Source organism: Acanthopagrus latus, chromosome 22, assembly GCF_904848185.1.
Source record: "Acanthopagrus latus isolate v.2019 chromosome 22, fAcaLat1.1, whole genome shotgun sequence".
Taxonomy (NCBI): domain Eukaryota; kingdom Metazoa; phylum Chordata; class Actinopteri; order Spariformes; family Sparidae; genus Acanthopagrus; species Acanthopagrus latus.
The window spans coordinates 11000452-11019054 of NC_051060.1; the positions used below are offsets into that span (position 1 = coordinate 11000452).

The window sequence follows — 18603 nt, forward strand, 5'->3', positions numbered from 1 at the left end:
CATGTGCGTATGCGTGTGTGCTTTCAATAAATCGGAATCCAATCAGCAATTAAATTATACGAACAGCACAAGAACTTCAACTCTGCTCTGATATACTTATTAATTCCAACGCCGACATTATTCATTATCTGTCCTGCACAGAAGACTAGACGGACTCCTTTATGGGGGTTTATAAACAGATTTTACTTTCTTTTCTGTTCGACATGATTGTCTCTTTTCTTTGTTTTACAGTTTGACCTGGTGTCACGAGTTCAGCTGCTTCTTAATTGATTTTTCAAATTTTCTGCTTATTATTCATGTCCACTGCTGCAGCAACATCTCTTCTCTCATCTGTTCCGACCTCTGTTGTTCCCTTCCACTCACTCAGTATACATACAGTACACAAGACCGCCGTCTTTCCCAGATCATCCAATCTGCTTCATAGCCATCGATTTTCATCCTGCTCTCATGTAGTGTTGGAAGATGTAATCAGATCCTTAAATAGAGAATTTTCAAATAAATTTACTTAAAGTATCAATAGTCACAGTACTTATCTTGATTTATTGTTACACATTATGTTTTTGGATTACTACTACAGCTAAATTAATGTGCGTGTTGCATTTTGTTGCTCATTGTATTACTACATATACTGTTGGGTAGATTAATTTACCTCAGTGCATCATACTCAATGCATTTTGCAACCAACCCAAAAGGTTTTGGGTTTTTTTTTGCATTACTTTTAAAGCATAATAGGAGATTAAGATTATTAAGGACTAGGACAGTGTTCTCACTCCATAAAGGAACACACCTAAACAAAAAACAAATTAAGATTAACCCAACACTATTTAACTCTGCTCACACTTCAGACCAGAGTAATCAAGGTCAACCTGCATCTTCCAAGCTCAGCTCAATTCAACCCAATACAACCTTCCCACCCAAAACTCGTTTCAGTCTAATCTGCAAGTTAAGTAGACATAGCACAATCCAAGTCAGCGTACTCTTGTGATTTTCCAGTCTTTATCCACCTTTGCCAAACTAAACCAAGCCCAACCAGAGGCTACAGTGGTAGTGGATCAGCTTCTACAGTCGTTACCTCTCCATTCTCCAGAGGGTGAATCTTTGAATAAAACGACGTGCAGATGACTTCGTCATCTCTGGTGTAGGAAGGAGGTCCCGTCCGTGGATTAATGTTGAATCTTGTCAGGCACTCGGTGTCTGTGATGGCGTAGTACTGCCAGGGCTCAAAGGTCTCCCCATCTATTGAACGCTCCAAAATCCAGTTACCTGTGGACAAAAAATATTGGCAAAGAAAATAATATGAAATGCTTCAAACAATCAAGATCAATAAAAAGGATCAATAATAAGAATAATGGAGGACATCCAAGACTGTGTTTGGGTCGCCCTACTTAAAATACATAGAAAATTGACAGAACATTCAATTCCACACATATTTATTCCTGGCTTAAACCAGAACTGTGATATTCCACCTGCTGAATTGATTAAACACGAAGTGAATAGAGTCCAGTTAATGGAAAATCTAATAAGCAAATTAAGTGGCACTGAACAGAACACATTCAAACTGCTACCAACACTATGAAACACCATGCGCCCATCAGCCCACTCTGGATGCTGTGTGTTAAACAAAGAGCAACATCTCAACATCAAGAACGTTAACGACTAGTGCGAAATCTTGATCACTCAAATTACTTGTGGATTCCCTGTGGGCGTATTATGTTCTCAAAGGGCTGTAATTACTGTATTTAACCTTTCATAAAACAAGGACTGACAAAAAGTCTATGGCTGGCACATTAATCACTCCGTCACTGTTTAATTTTATATTCAAACAAGTAATGTTAACAGCTAAAACAGTGCGTGTCTGCCTAAAAACTAATTATGAAGCAGGATAGTTACCTGGTCGAGGTGAGTTGGCTGCCTTCATGATCACATAGGCGATTTGGAAAACCTGAATAACAGAGAGAGGACATAACGAATGAAAACCAATTTAACCTATACATATACAGATATGTGCATCAATACTTTAACATACTTGCTTGATATATATTATCAGCAGACCAAAACTGTGGAGGAATTGTACACCAGCATTTTCTGACCCCAGGCTCTTTTTCTGCCAGTTTTCCACACAACAAATACAAGGAGCATTTAAAAGTATGAGACTGATTTACACTCACTTCACTACCAACCTTCTCACACATATAGCTGTGTCTGAAATAACTCCCTTGTTTACTGACTCACTACCCCCTGTATAAAAGACAGTCCATTGTTTTCTATAATCCGAGCTGTAACTTGATCGTTTTGGGTCGTCAGTGCGGGGGCTCGGTCAGATATCACCGTGGTGGTGTTGTTCCTGGAACATCATAGTTAATGTTGACCAGTCAGAGTCTTGTTTTTGCCATGTCAGCATAGTGACTCAAGGGAAATGACTGGAAAAATATGCATAGGGGAGAATTTACACAGATCCTATTCAAATGCACATTTAAAGATTGTATTTCAGCCCAAAACATTTTCCTAAATATAACCATTATTTATATATGGTATTTTGTTCCCCACACCTAACCAAGTATTTGTATCGCCTAAACCTAACTAAACATTTATGTTGGCTAAATCAAACCAAGTATTTCTGTAGCCTCAACTGAACCGAGTACTTGTGCTGCCTAAAAAGCATCAGAAAACTTAAAAGAAAAGTCAAATAAGCCTTCTTAGTAAGCGTCCTATTCTTAACCAACTCATCCCGCGTACTGCTCGCTCAAGATGAGCATTTATTTGCTGTTTCCATTGAACTGATGGCCCTGGAGCTACGCTGATCATCATGATCTAAGAACAACACCAACAGGGTGAAATTATAAATGCATAAAATGCAACACCTTGCCCTGGTCATCCAGGCCAGAGACAGACCATGTTTTCAGACAGCAAAGTAAGCTGGGAAAAAAACTGGGGAGGAAACTCATAAGACCCATTTAAACAATAGCGAATGTGAGGGCTGCACATGGTGTGTTTGTTATCTGATATGTGTCTGAGTTTATGAGTTACTTTTGAGCTACTGGTGTTTTCACTCCTCCACCTTTTTAATAATCAAAATGAAAACTGAATTTATCATCATTTTTTCAATAAAAGACAATCATCTCTGTTCAGACTGACTTTTCTCCAGTTTGATCACCAACGAGACAGACAGACAGACAGACAGACAGACAGACAGACAGACAGACAGACAGACAGACAGACAGACAGACAGACAGACAGACATCGGATGTAGGTTAAACTGACTCCCTGTCTCTCTTCACCACCCTACATTTCACCTCGTCCTTTCTGCCTGTGAGTATATCTCTCTTTCTTCTCAGGATGTGGGAAGCAGTGTCACATTGCAGCAATTAGAGTAGGGAGAAAGCTACCAAGTGTGTGCATGTGTGTGTGCGCGCTTGTGAGAGAGTGGATTTCAGGGGAACCTTATAGCAGTCATTCAAACCCACTACAAAGAGTCAATGTTGCCTGTATTCACACTGAGAACGGGGTGTTGTGTGTGTGCGCACACGCATCTGTTGTGTATCGTGCATGTGTGTGTGTGTGTGTGTGTGTGCGTGTGTGTGTGTAAGAGAGCTCTCAGTGGTAGCTTGTAATATGGTGACAGCCTTGGGACAGCTAGGCAGCTCCAGCAGCTAAACATAGATGAACACAGCTAACTAATGCAGTGACTGTGTGACTGTGCTTGAGTGTGTGTGTCATATTCTGTGTTTTGATCAGATGTGGATCAGACGAAGGATCTTTTGCCTCTAAAGCTTAACAGCATCAACAAATAAACACACCAATAACCGTCCAGGAAGAAATCACACAGCTGGTAAATAAATGTTTATCTTCCATCGATGAGTGTAGGCAACTTTACGGATCGTTTTACATCATGAACAGGTCATATTATCGCCCCTCAGTTTAAATTTAATTGGCTGGATTCCCTTTTCAATCAGAATTCTATGTATGTTTTATTTTGTGCAGCAGCCTGGCTTGGCACTTTTGAGTTTAAACTTTGAACTCAAACTAGAACGATGTCTCCAAGTTTCATCAGGTTACATGTGAGACCTCTTTAATGCAAGTTACAATGAAGCAAACAACATTCTACCGCACTGGATTTAGACCGCATATCTTACTAAATGAATGAATAAAAGTTCAACTGAATTGGTGCAATAATACAGGATTAATTCTGTGTAGCTGAGAGGGTTAAAGTCCAGTTTTATATATACATATTTATATATGTGTGTTTGTATGTGTGCTTGTACATGTGAAAGAACTAGATCAAAAGACCACACAAGCAGAAGACCCTCACTCTCAAATATAACAATGCTCCTCAGACATCTCATGAGTGGTCCTGCTATTTTCTGTGCTTCATGACATCACACTACAGCACCATGTCACACATTTGCATACATTATGCATCGCAATAGTATAGCATGTAAAAATTGATTTAGCACAGCTGCTCCGTCATTGTCAGTGGAGCTGGGTCAGGCATGTGTGAGCTGACCAATCAGAGCAGTGTTTCGCGAGGGGGGCCCTTTAAGAGACAGGCACTCAAACAGAGTGTTTCAGACAGAGGGGAACCTGTTGTAGTGGTAACCTAAAGTAAAATTATGAACCTGAACATGAAAATAACATGTCTCATTTAAAGGACAGTCTGAACTTGAAGTCCAATTGAGAACATAAGTGGTCTTTTCTTTTTGGAGTCAAAGTTAATATCTAAGCGGTCTTTAAAATCGTATGGCATAAAACTGCAAAAAAAAATATTTTGAAGATGTAACAGATGTGCTCCATTAGCCTTCACGCCTGACGAGGCTGTGTCATTAAATGTCTTTGATTGACAGCTGGCAAAGACACAGTGCCAATGCGATAAGGTAATAGTTATAAGTGCTAATGACTGCAGCTTGTAGGGCAAAGACAGACAGCTTTTGTTGAAAAACGCATCTGAAACGCCTCCTGAGTAGGCAAGCAATTAGGCAGCTGTCTGGCTGTTAGCTTTGTTATCAGCCTGTGACAGAACGGTAACTTTACTAATAGATCTAATAAACTGTAAAATTAGAGCTGCTCCAAAAAGTTGCTGTCATGTTAGCTAACTTTCTGTCCTTTTCGCAGTTAGGGGAGCCGCCTCTTTGCAAATTTCTCTGTCCTGATTGGATAAAGTGGGCAGGGATATCAGAAATGTGTTTTACTGCATGAGCAGGGGAAGGAAGCACATGGTTGTTACTGTTTGAATATAGAGTTATTGAACACTTATTTGAGTAAAAATGCATCTCTTACAACTGCTTTAAATGGCTGTATTGGATGCATGCAAAGAAGTTCTCCCTTGCCATTGTGCCAGCTGGTTAATGCACAAACAGGGGGGCTGCCATGAAACAAGAATCAAACATTAATTTCTCTCTTTCAAGCACTGTTTTTGTTGTCTCAAAAGAGTGCCGAAAGCAGATCAGCACACCCAAAAAAAAAAAAGTTTAGTTTAACTTGAAAGCAGTTTAGTTACAAAACAATCAGTGACTCACTTATCCCCAGATAACATCATGTACTCTTGCACTGATGAATAATTCCGCGACTCTAAAATAAAGAACTGACTAAACTTGCTTATTTTTATATTGCACATTACTTCACATAGACGTGTTGACATTGCAGAGGAGTGGAGGCAAATTATTCACCACATCTATAAAGGCAACAAATCTGCGTACATCTCCAGATATGACGAGAGTCTCATATTTCTAAATTTCAGAAGTGGTTTTAATACTCAAAACAATATGAAATGATGTTCATTTCCATATATTCCTCAGCACTTTATTGCAGCAGTCCTACACATTCGACAGGAAGTGGTCGTGATGTGCCAGGGAACGGCTTTTTGCCAGACTTCTGAGGCAGTAACGGCCAAGTGAGCACTTAAAATGCTAACTCTAATGCTCAACAAGTCCATTTGAGCCCTGTGTCCAGTATGGTCGGCTTGCATGCAATTAAATGGACCGTGAAGAATCCATTTTGTCTCAACGTGATTTGGACACATAGTGACAGCAGTTTTACTGAACAGCTGGTGTTTGCAGGCCATTCACATGGATACATGTTAAAATCTTGCTGGCCTGATCAACTGGCATCAACTCTGATTCCTCTTACTACTCCCGCCAATCATAGCAGGATCTGCACGCAACAAAGACAACAAGCATAGTACGTTTGGAATGGACCAGGAGGCAATAAAAACCAATCGGGGGGAATTATTTGCTGTTTAGGGATTCAGACATCAGCATACAGAAACACAGGTGGATGTGCCGTCACAGCAACACAGCTGGAATGGAGACTTGTTAAAGCAGATTCTGGCCCCTTTGGAAATAATGTGAATCATCAAGCAGCCCTGACTGCCAAACCTTGTGCAGGCAAACAAGTGAGAGTTACTCACTGCAGCCGTAAAGTCGTGTCATCGCAAGACTGTTGAAAACAATTTGGGGAGGTGTTTTGAATGCTGCAGTATTTTGAACGACAGTTTCCTGACAGCTCTACAGGAAACACATTAGAATAGAGTTCAATATTTAATCAAATTGCTGGAAAAATAATATGAAATATAAAAAAAAGACAAATTATTGTGGTTTCCACGTTGCCTACAGTGGTTTGCAGCATACAATATACAGACAACAGCCTCTGGATGGTCTGGGCTGTGACGTTCAGCTGAAATGCATTCTCTTTATGTCTGCCCCCTCTGTCTCAACTGCCAAAAAACACACTTGTACACACAAATAAAACACACTTACACACTCGCTCGCTCACAGACTTGGTCGTAATTTGGCCTTACGCTTTAAAAATGAGCTTCAGTCTGCACAAAAACACCAGATGCTGCAATCGCTCCCACATTCTTGCTTTGGCCCGAGCTACTGTCAAACGTAGATGGACCAAGTTTCACTGGGTGCAGCAGATGTTTCATTTACCTTCTCTCTGTTATGAATAAAGATGTTTGTTTTTTTTCTGGTGTTATTATCTTTGACCACAAACTACCCTCTTGTTGCTAATTATCATATAAAGCAAAAAGTTGGGAAAAGAGAGGTTTATACTGTTTTCGAAACCACAAATGTTCTCATTTCTATAAAGCTATTACTTTGGTAGGGTAAGGCTCACTGAGTCCTTTTAACAACTGAAAACCAGTCCAGAGTCCAAACTCAAGCATGTGCTCTATCAGGTTGTCCTTGATCAGGGTGCTGAGGTATAGACTGCGGTAAATTGGACTGTGATGATTTTAAATTGAAGAGCTGGGCTTTAAAGTTGCATTATTCAATGATTTGGATATTCAAATAGATGAAAGTAAATAGTGCAATGCCGCCATTGGCCTTCTCTGTGTGTTCGTGTTCAACATCAATGTGCTTGAAAGCAGCTTTTTAATGATATCTGCACCATTTTCATTGTATTGCATTTAAATGGACACAAGGATTATTGGATGAGGGTCATACTGACAGATAAGCTTAAGGTATAATGTGCAGGGTTTTCCTATTAGAAAAGGGTGTTCTTAAGTTTCCCTGGGAGGTTACAGGGGTAATGATTATGGGTGGCATAATTGTATCACAGAAGCATTTTTCAATCGCTCTCACCATGTGTGGATACGGGCCACGAGTAAGAGTGAGTAACGGTGTGTCAAATTAGCTTTAGAAGTAATGCTTCTGACCACAGCCGCGCAAAACTGCGTCACACAAGGGAAGTAACGGAGAAATGCCCGTTGAAATCAACGGGCTAGGAGGAGAATTTCCTGTTACTATGACAAGAAGTCACACCAATGTAGACTCTGGTTCGCCAGCCCGGAGCATTGACTACCTGAGACTAAAAAAACGCACCCTTAAATTATCTTTCCCGCTTACTGCACCCTTGAACGGTGTGTTTACAAACAGCAACTGACAAATCCTGCATTTCCTGCATGCGTTTAAATTGAACAACACGCGACGGAGGTAAGTAACAAGGAAGAGAAAGAGCAGTGGCGATGAACAAAACGCTACGTCAACAAATACAGCTGTGTTTGAAGCTCTCTGAGGGAGACAAAAAGTTCCGTCATCTGTCACCATGTGAGCACCACTGATTGCAGTGCATGTCTGGATCACTTCCAATGCAGGTAAGCATATTCGTGAGTCTGACAGTTATGTAGGATGGGAGCCCCCCTGCTGTTTGACAGGATCTGAGGCTGAGTCAGGATTTAGACAAAAGCAGAGGAACATAACAATGGAAAAAGCCATTTCTAACTTAACAGCACTGAATAAAAAAAGGAACAAAAGGAACATACAACATAGTGACTCCATTCACTATATTTTCCTGTAGGCCTTTTCTAATGGAACCTTGAATCTAAACAGATCTGGTGATTTCAACCACAATGTACCTAGCTGCACGTGGGTGAAGGAATGAGTTCTTGGTGGGAGCTCAAGGTAGTAATTTTGCATGTGATGTGTATGCATTTCTACCAGTCTTTGTGTTTATTAGCGTGTGTGTGTGTGTGTGTGTGTGTGTGTGTGTGTGTGTGTGTGTTGAGGTATTTAAGAGCTGCGTTTCATGAAAGCACTTTGACTGACGGCTTCTTTCAGGAACCACAATCACCCTGCCAGGTTCTCCTCCGGCCCCCCGGAGTGCAGAGCCGGCAGAGCCATGATTCGACCGCTTCGAACAAACTGTCCATCAACCAAACTGACCGCTGCATTTCTGTAATAACTGCAATTTCAGTGAATCCTGTCTGGAGCGAACAAAAGATCGTTGCTATGGCGAGGCAGGTTGAAAATAGTCCTAATACATTTACTAGTAATTTCCTGATCTATATGCATACTAATGCTCGAGCCTAGGGCAACTCAAGACTTCACACATGGTTTGATATGGGATGACTGGAGGTATAACGACCTAATAATACAGAGACAAAAAAGTCATGATAAAAACTGTGAATTAAACATCAAAATGACCAGAACTGAGGCACTAAACTCCCATGAAGTCAGAGATATTTCTTCAACAGGTCCCCGCGGAGGACTTTCCCTTTGATTGTCAAGTCAGATGCGTCTGCATGCAAGATTACATTTCGAGAACTCATCTGAAACTGATGAAGAACACACACAGACATCAGCCGTCCCTCCAACACAGGCGCACGCAGAGTAACACACACATGGACCCTCGGCTCCCACTCTTTCTCATTATTTAGTCTTTCTATCTGGAGTGGCTCAATAATAACAAGAGAGGAAATGAGGGTGGTGATGTCACAGGCGATGCCCACACACACACACACACACACACACACGCACGCACACACGCACACACACACAAGCCCACTGTCATTTTCTGAGTGAGATGACTGGGGTCACAAGGGAAATTCAGCGCACTGGAGGGTAAATAGCTTTCCGTCCGACTGATTGAGAGCCGCACAGATATACACACAAAACACCCACCCAAGAACGCACACGTTCACACACAAACGCACAAACATCAATGGCAGTGAGTTACAGTTAATCACAGCGTATCAGCCGTGAGGCACGCGTAACGTCACGTTCACGATGAGGAATTGAGAGAGACGGATTGTTTTCAGTCTCTCTGATGAAGTTGCTTGCATGTTGTGTTGACGTTAACGTGATTCGTAATCACTAACAGATACTTGTACAGTCATATTGATGTTTATGCTACTTTTTTTTTTATTTATTATGGTGCCGTAGCCTCTCCTTATTTTGTAATGCATTGAGATGTGTATGGCTTTTTCTACTATCCCACCTGTTGTCTATCCTAAGTACTAAGTACCATGGCACATATAGATGTATATATACTGTATACACACAGTTATGAATATTACATACTGTATGTCAATGAGCTGTGGTCTAAATGTATGTCAGAGAGCCTGCAGTATTGCACATAAAACACCAATAGTACCTGACCTTAGTAATTTAACGGTTGGTCATGATATTTCATTATGTCTATCTATCAATCTCTACAAGATTAGCGACAGAGTGTAATCAGGGGAAAGCAAAAAAAAAAAAAAAGTGCTGAAATGTTCACAAAGTAACTGTGAAAATGTACAAAGTGCGTTGTAGCAGTTGTGTACTGATCAGGTGCAACTCTTCGACCTCAACCAGCCATTTATTCTGACTAGTTTTGAGTCTTTCAAAGCCGGCTTTTGCAGTAATAAGCTCCAGAAATTCCATCAACACAAAAACTATTCAGCTAACTGTTTCTCATGAAGATACAATCAAGTCACCAATCAGGAGGGCTTCCAAATTCAACAGCAAACGCTTTTGTGATTACAGTGTTTTGCTGTGGCGTAATTCCCGTTGAACTCACCACTTTAACGTACCATCTGCGGAAATAACACTTCTACCAACAAAAACAAATATTTTTCGGAGCTCATTACAATTCAAAATTCCTGCTGCAAAGAATATTGGGTAAAATGAGCGTCAGGGCCCCCCCGAGTTTTCCAATTCTTCCAACTTGTCCGTGTCTGCCTAAAGGGTCAGTTTTTTTCAGATTCAGCTTATAGAAACGTATACATCGTTCTGGGTTCTTTACCCATCATATCATTTCAGTCCTTGCTCTCGGCTTTATCAGACAGGACAGCTTCGAGAGATGACATGAAGTGCATGCTCTACCAACTGGTTTTCCATGAGCACTTTTGCTTTGTTTGCCAGCGAGCAGAAGAGAAAAGAAAGCACCTCCTCACAATATATTAAATGGCGAGCAAATAATCGTTTTCCACTCCAGTACAGGCAGTGATTGTCTCTCTGCATAAAATGACCTCACTGCACAGGTAATTATTAGTGACAAGGAAAAAAAACTCAAGTGCTAGATCTGAAAACACGTGTGTATGGAATGTCTACACTGGACGCTCCAACACCTCACAGTTTATGGTAATGTTAAGTGCCCAACAGCATCAGTCGTTCATGAGATACAGCTATAATGGTGGGCTGATGATCCTGAATTTGTTTTTCATTGGGAAACCAGCAAATAAAAGGGGGGCATTTAGTCAAACTGGAAACCGAGGCAGTCACTACTTTAATGCAAGTTGGACAGCTTTTTCACCGAAATGAATACACATTATACAATCCTGCCGACACGTCAGACACAGCCATTATCTGCATATGATGGTTAAAGCCGAATCGTCCCAGCAGGTGGTCACTGAGGAAGAAATACACTGGTATTAAAATGCTTTTAAAGAATCGGCACGTGACAAAGGGAGCCAGAGGGGACGCTCTGTTTTTTTCTTATCCTGCTGTCTATTTCATTCATTTTTCTGAGCATCTCAGTGGGAGTTTGACTGAGGATAACAGCAAGAGCAGTGCTGGGGGTGTACATGTTAGTCTCCTGGGCGCAATTTCTGAAAGCTGGTTTAATGAAACAGAGTTTTTTAAGCCTGAGATGAGTGACATTCTACAAATGTAATGGTCCGCATTGGCATGCATTCATTTTTTAAGCTTTAGTGGAATGAAAAGGAAGCTGTGCTTGGTGTTAACATGCTGCCCCGGTGAATTGTCGGTATTGGAGCTCCACTGATGATGCCGTCTGTTTGTTTTTATCATTCCCAACGCACACGCTAAATTCAGGCTGACTTGAACGAACTAATTCTGATCAGCTGTTCTGAACCTAAATCCCTTGAGGTTCCCATTTCAGGCTTAATCAAGTCAGAGTTCACGTGTAAACTCTGATTTTGTCAGACTTGCTTTCTGGAAAGAGGCCCCGGCTGCACACACTAATACTAAGGACAGGAGAGACTGATTAAGGAAGGGTGTGTGCTGGTGCATAACTATGCAGATGAATTAATTGGCCATAACACTCCAGTGAGAGGTGTGAAATTGTATGTGTTTGAGTGTGTACAAGACCATTTAGGAGTGCATATATATTCTGCAGCCACACCACGGCGGTGAAAGGTGTGATTGATGGGCCCGAAGCCATCAACATGTCAGGATGGCTGCTGCTCGACTTCCTGTACAGAGAGATAATCATATTCTTCGCGTGTGTGAGAGCAAAGTAATAAATAAATAAAGCTCACCTCAGACTATGGACAGACAGACCCTCTTACTCTTTTTCTGTTCTCTCTCTCTCTCTGCTTCTATATTCAGCTAAATTCCATTTGAACAACAGAAGGCTGACCTGAAATATTCCAATATTCACTCGGTGCATTCAAGGCTCAAACACAGCATTCAAAATTTTGTATGTTTTCTTATCATTTATAGTCTTGTTTTGTTTACTCTGACACATCGCACTGACCACAGCAGGATCATATTTCAGTCTGTGATGTGCGACAGGTCTTGTACACATACGAGATGTTCTCATTGTGTGTTTAACTTATTAGGGGTGAGAACTAAAGCATTGATACCAGAACCCATCGGACCAGGTTGGGAAAGCATCGGGTTGACATGATGCTTTCAAGTTCTTCTAGTTAAATAAAAGGTGTAAAAATAAGTTCACGTAGTGTAAAAGGACTTGAAAATTATATTAAATGATAAATAAGATAAGCGATGGACCTACTGTCAATGTTGGGGCTGTATGTCCTGTTCAATGTTGGGGTTTGAACTTTGAATGCAACAGAAAGGCTATTTTTAATTTCCAGGCAGCACCAGCTCACATTAACTGCATCGGGCTCGAGTCAGGTTTGGACATAAAACGACAGAATGCCCCACACTCTAGTGAGAACCAGTGGGGCGTGACATTTTATGACTTCACAGAAGAGCTATAACAAAATGTTACCATTCTTTGTTCTGCATTGTATTCATCAAACAAACTGAACCCCAAATTTGCTCCTGGTCTGCAGTTGGCACATCTGCCATCAGTGAAGGGCCCTGCAGTGAGCTGACGACTTGTTCAGGGTGTAGCAGCAAAAAAACCCTGCGATAAAGCGGTTACAGACAATGGATGAATGGATGATTTCAACATGGAAGGTGAAGATGATAATAGTCTCAGATGTGTTTGATTTTGTGGGATCTGTTCTTTGCAGACTTGTATCAGTTCCTCATAAAGGGAAAGTCATGAGCAATCTGTTCCCATTTGCTTGCTGGTTTGCCATGTTAAATTGCTGGATTACCACAACATTGTAAAGAGATAGTGACTTTGATGTTTGGCTTCCAGTTTGGGGTTTTAGTTTTTAGGTAATATAAAGTAATATGTTTCTTTTGTGGCAAGAAAGCCAGTAAAATGGAGTCAGGCGACAATAATGGACTACCGATGGACTGCATTTATATTCCAATTTATCCAAAGTGTTTATCTTACTCATCCATTCACATCTTTGTTAGCCTGGAATCTTTTTTAATTAACTAAACTTTACATTTCTTTTCATTGTGGCTTTGTGTCCTGTTTGTTTATCTGTTTTTTCCTGTTTTTAATTTTGCCATGGTCATATGTTTTTATTTTACTATATTTCTCTTCTATTGTGTTGCCGTTCCATCTTCATTTTTCCCCAGGTCCCTCTTCTAACTCTGTAGTTTTGTGATGGATATAAAGCATCTCTGCAGTGCTTTGTGAACACAGACAGAGAAGATGGAGGAGCAACAAAGATCTTGACCCAGATTTAATCTCAATGAGACCACAAAGGTGTACCTTGTTTACCAAAAGTACAAAATGTGAATAGCGTCTGCTTTAGCAATGTTCATTTATATGAGACATCTAGGTAGTTACAGCCTTTTCTGTGTTCCTACAGGCTTTTGTTTCCTTGATGCTTTGTTTTCTCATAATGGCATTTTTTGCAAGAATATTGGCTTTTTTATCATTAATATAAATCTAATCAGTTTTTAACCTTTACAGCGCTTTTTGATAGGCGTGTCTCGATGTAGCGAAGGCTTCTCATGAACTCACATCTCTCAGCCTCATTAGTTTTATTCTCTTGTCATCTGAATAATTATAATCTGGCGGTCTAATCTGTTTAATCACACTTCTGAACGTAACTAGATGTCCTAAATCATCCCGTGCCTGTACACAGCCCCTCAATCATCAGATTCCTGCCAAGCTTTTCAAATCAAAAATGGAAACCCAATTATTTAAAGAGTGACACGCATGCTTATGAAATGATTGATAGCAGCGTTTGTTTAACTAATTCCAGCAGTGCTGAAATAATAGAATCTTAATTCCTCGGATAAGGAAACAAAGGCACTGTGTTGAAAGGGCTGTGTATTGCACCTTTAAGTAAAACTTATGTAGGCAATTGGGAGAAAAATAAAGAGTCTGCCAACCTCATTTGACTTTAACAATACCATTTAACTTCTTAGTCATTTTCTAATTTGATTTAAGAATTATACTGTCACTGGAAGTTGGCTGGGGGCTATGATGCTGGTAATTAGCAGTTAACCTTCAACTAATCTATTGTGTAATCCTTTTTTTTAGTTAGTAGTTAATACACTTAAAATATGTATTGTTCCAAGGGGTTAAATACATTAAACATTAAAGTTCCCTTGAATGCTGCACTAGGCCCACTGCCATGGAGCTAGCAGCCAGCCAACCCCTCCCAGACTGGCAGCTCCCAGTCAACATGGCGGACAGGGATGAAAAAACAGAGCATCAGAGAAGTTGGGGGCCAGATTGACAACAGAAATTACAGTACCAGGGAGGTGTTCTTGCCAGTTTAGCGCCTGGCACCTCAGGACTGAGTCCGTCGAACTAGCTAATGGCAGTGATGGTCCAGTTAGCAGCAGCTAGCCATCATTTTAGCAACAAACTTGCCTGTATAAGTCAATCGGGAAACACTCTAATACACCTCAGGAATATAACTGACCTCAAATTTTTTTAGCAGTAACTTTAGCAACAAGTAAAGCTTTCCTTCCAAGTTCAAGGCAGAGCAGCTGGTGGACATAAGAACAAGATTTCTCCCCTCAAATATAATTCAGTTTTACCCAAATCAGTGAATTAAGTTATGTGCTTATGTCCAGTTATCCATGTCAGACGCATACACCACTGACTGCAGGATGCCTTTCATAATTTTTTTCAATGGTTTTCCAGGAAGCTGCACAGTCTGAAAAAACAATGAAATAACTACAACTTTTGGTTACTGATGTTGGTTTATAGGTGAGCTATAAAAAGACAAATGTGAGAAAAACATTTAAACATCGATTTTCATGTCATGGGAACTTTAAAAGCCTCAAAATGGCACCTTTCAAAATTTCAGAAAGCATGACTATGCAATTAGTTTTAATTTCCCAAGTTTAAATGCTGGACACAAGATGTCTCCTACATCACTGTGATGAATTCAAGGCTCCCCACAAGCCACTCTCCATTCCACTCCCAGAGTATATGTTGCTGGAGGCTTCATGTTTCCATATCGCACTAGTGCATGCTGAAAACAGGACCAGGATTGGCTTCCAAAGCATTTATGTGTGAAGGCCCGCCTCTTCAAATCAGATTTTCAATGAGCACAGAGAAAATCTACACTGTATACAAAGATAAATGTGAAAACAGCCTTCCCACCACATTTTCTACAAGAGAGGGGCTTTGAGTAAAAAGAATAAAATGGAAATCATTTTAGAAGCTGGCTACAGGCCAGGAGGTTTTGTTATAATATTAATAATTATTATTTTCCTAATGGTGCTTTGGCAACTGTCTCGTTTTCTAAATGTTTATTACACACACTAAAACTAAACAACTAAATCGACGTTATTCATGTTTTTGATGTTGACAAATGAATCTTAATAAATGGAAAAGGGTCTGTAGTTTGCCTCTTTGCTGAGAATGGAGGCTGCGGTCAGGTTTGATTCATGCCGGTCACAGTGGATTCCAATTATGACGAGTCACCATTAAAAATCCTTTGTGGAACAACATAAATCCCACCGAACCACAGCTGTCGTTCATTGTGGGGAAGGACTGAAACACTCAGCCACCTTTCACTTCCCCAGAAAGACAGTGTCTGAAGACACACTTTGAGAATCAGTTTAAGGCTGGGGTAAATATCCTCACATGTGGAGTGTTTAAAGTTTGTGTGTACCTGTTTTAAGTCCAGTGTGATAGTCACATAGTGGTACTCCATTCCATTCTTGATAGATGGACTTTGCCACCAACGGTTGGTCCCATCTATGGCATAGTCTATGGGATGACGCTCTGGACAGAGACAGAAAAATAGTTAGATTACAATTTAAAATTGATTTCATTTAATTTATTGAAGAATCATTTGAATCTGGATTCTAGCAATGCTCCAAGAGGAAAACGTTCCTCTCCGCTCTTTTTATACAATTCTGGCATTTCAACCATCCAAGGCTGAGTATCTAAAGCCCATTTTTCTGCCTTGTTAAAAAATGTATTATACTTTTTCTTTCACTTCTGAATTAAAAGCATGTCACCCTATTTGCCAGCTGTACTTCCAGCTGCTGTTATAACTCAACACAACAGCTTTAATGGGACTGAAGGATAAAACACATGATTAGTTTGTTATATATGAAAGGTCACCACGCAGAGCTTTTATGCATTCTTGGTATTTATATGTGCATGGGAGAGTATTTTTTTTAGTGAAAATGGGATGTTTCAGGTTGGTTTGCAGAACATCAGATTCTACAGTATTCTTTGGTAGAATCTCTACTAAAGCAGCCTCCTTTCCCTCTTATTTCACTGAAGAGGAAGAAAAATTAATACAGATATTTTGGACGGCAAGTTAATAAAGGATGTCCAAAATAGTGAAATCCCGAAAAAAGAAAATCTGGCATTCAATAACTCAGCTAGAGATCATTAAAATGAACCAGTTAGCCAGTAAATTTGGTTGTTTGGTTGCTTTTTGCTTGCTTGTTTTGTTGGTTGCCTCCTTGCTTGATATTTTGCTGCTTGGGAGGTTGGTTGTTTGGCTGGTTGGTTTAAACAAAAACTATTAAGTGGATTTCCACAAAACTTGGATTGGAGGATGGGTCTTGGCTCAGAATAGACCTCATTAAAGGGACGGATCCACAAATAGTTTGTTCACTGTCTTTAACATTGGGAGATGTGGGCTTATTTCAACATTTTCACTGATCCCTCAGGGAATAATGCATGAATCTTTATAAAAATATTTTCAAAAAACATCTGGTGTATTTAGGTGGCTGATATCTGTGAGTGAGTATAATTTGAAGCAGATCCTAGAGCTTGTGAGCTTGACTTATGGTCAAGAAGGAATGGGCGGCTGAGCTAACTGTCTCCCGTGTCCAGCTTCATATTGGATGGACAGATCTGACAGCGGTATCTGTCAGCATTAAACTAAATAAGCATAGTTCCAACAACATGGATTAATAAATTAACAATTAGCACATCAACTGATTGCTTGGATTTAATCAATCTTTCTCCTGAGCATGAATGGTAATGGAAGTGTTTCAAAATAACCATTTCACATTCATTTCACCTTTCCTCTATTTTTCACCTCACCCTTTCCCAGTTTTTCTTTCTTTTCTTTCTCAACACCTTTTAGCAGCAGTTTATCCAATCAGCAAATAGCTAACTGGACTCACTAGTTGACTTGACTGACTGACTGGCTGATGACTAACAGTTGACTGTCAAGTCACTGGTTAGGAGCCTGTGACTGACTACCTCACTCACTATCTGATTGATTGGTTGTATGACTGGTGGAGCGGTTAACTGCATCATTGATTGGCTAAATGACTGACAGTGTAGTTGGCACTTTGAAATATGATCGCCGGCAAATTCCTTATTGTCATCTTGTCATGTTGCGATTGATTCCTCCGTTCATTCGGTAATTATCATTTCAGACAAAATGATTGGTTAACATCTGGCCAATCGGGCTCTAATTAACCACTCTAGCATGATTAATCATCGTAATCACCGTGCCTTTAAAACTCGTGTGTGAGTGTGTGTGTGAAACTTGCTCACCGGTTGGTTTTGTACTCTTTTGGTTGCAGATTCGACACTGAGCGTTCCTAACAGGCTGGCCCGGTACATGTTCCACCAGCTTACAGAACATCTCTGGACCCAGTGAACCACAGGTGGCATTAGTGGTTATATCTGCCATGGACGCCAGGTTCAACACAGCTGGGAACAATCCTGGAAAGCAAAGAGACAGGCAATCGCATGAAGAAATAGATGCTGTATGTAATAGTGCAAATGTTTGCCGGACATATACAGCACACACAGCTGTTTTTTTCTGGAGTAAACAAAAAAGATCTTAAAATGTCTGATGCTGTGGGAAATATACTTGTTTATGCTTTACACAGACAGATGTAGTTGACCTCAGTCTTTTGACAAAACAACAATATGAATTCATTAAACAGCACCAAAAATGTGGATATAAAGTTGACATGCCAGCAAACGCACAGAGTTCAGCTTAATTGTATGACTAATCACAAGTTCACATCCATTAAGAGCTGTTCAAAAGAGGTCAGGCTCACTTTCTTCTTCAAAGCCATGTCGTGTTAAATTGCAGTACAGTTGGGGTCATTGGGAACATCCAGCTCACGCTTTTTGTACATGTTTTGTATTTCGACTCATTAAAACTGTCGGTTTCTCTGTGTAGTCTGTTCAGAGCGAGCCAGCTAACGCTTGTATGTGTGTTGTACTGAGGTAATGAGTAATTACCATGGAACATGAGAGGGAGGGCAGGTAGTTCTTTGCGTCCAAGTTAGTTAATCTGTGTGTATTTTCAGCGCAGTCTAATGCAGTTAACATCATTTACCCCTCACGGATAGCAGGAGCCATATTCACTTTATCTTCGGATAAAAGAAG

General features: G+C 40.3%; 1 protein-coding gene across 4 annotated transcripts in view; it reads right to left on the reverse strand.

Annotated features, from left to right (window-relative positions):
• lama2 (laminin, alpha 2) overlaps positions 1-18603 on the reverse strand; it is a 193327-nt gene that overhangs the window by 139139 nt on the left and 35585 nt on the right. For all 4 annotated transcript variants that reach the window (XM_037086256.1, XM_037086255.1, XM_037086254.1 and 1 more), the window contains exons 2-5: positions 17755-17925; positions 15896-16008; positions 1891-1942; positions 1073-1263 (exon numbers count right to left, since the gene is read on the reverse strand). In XM_037086256.1, the coding sequence (XP_036942151.1) occupies positions 1073-1263; positions 1891-1942; positions 15896-16008; positions 17755-17925 (527 nt within the window). The remainder of the gene's footprint in view (positions 1-1072; positions 1264-1890; positions 1943-15895; positions 16009-17754; positions 17926-18603) is intronic.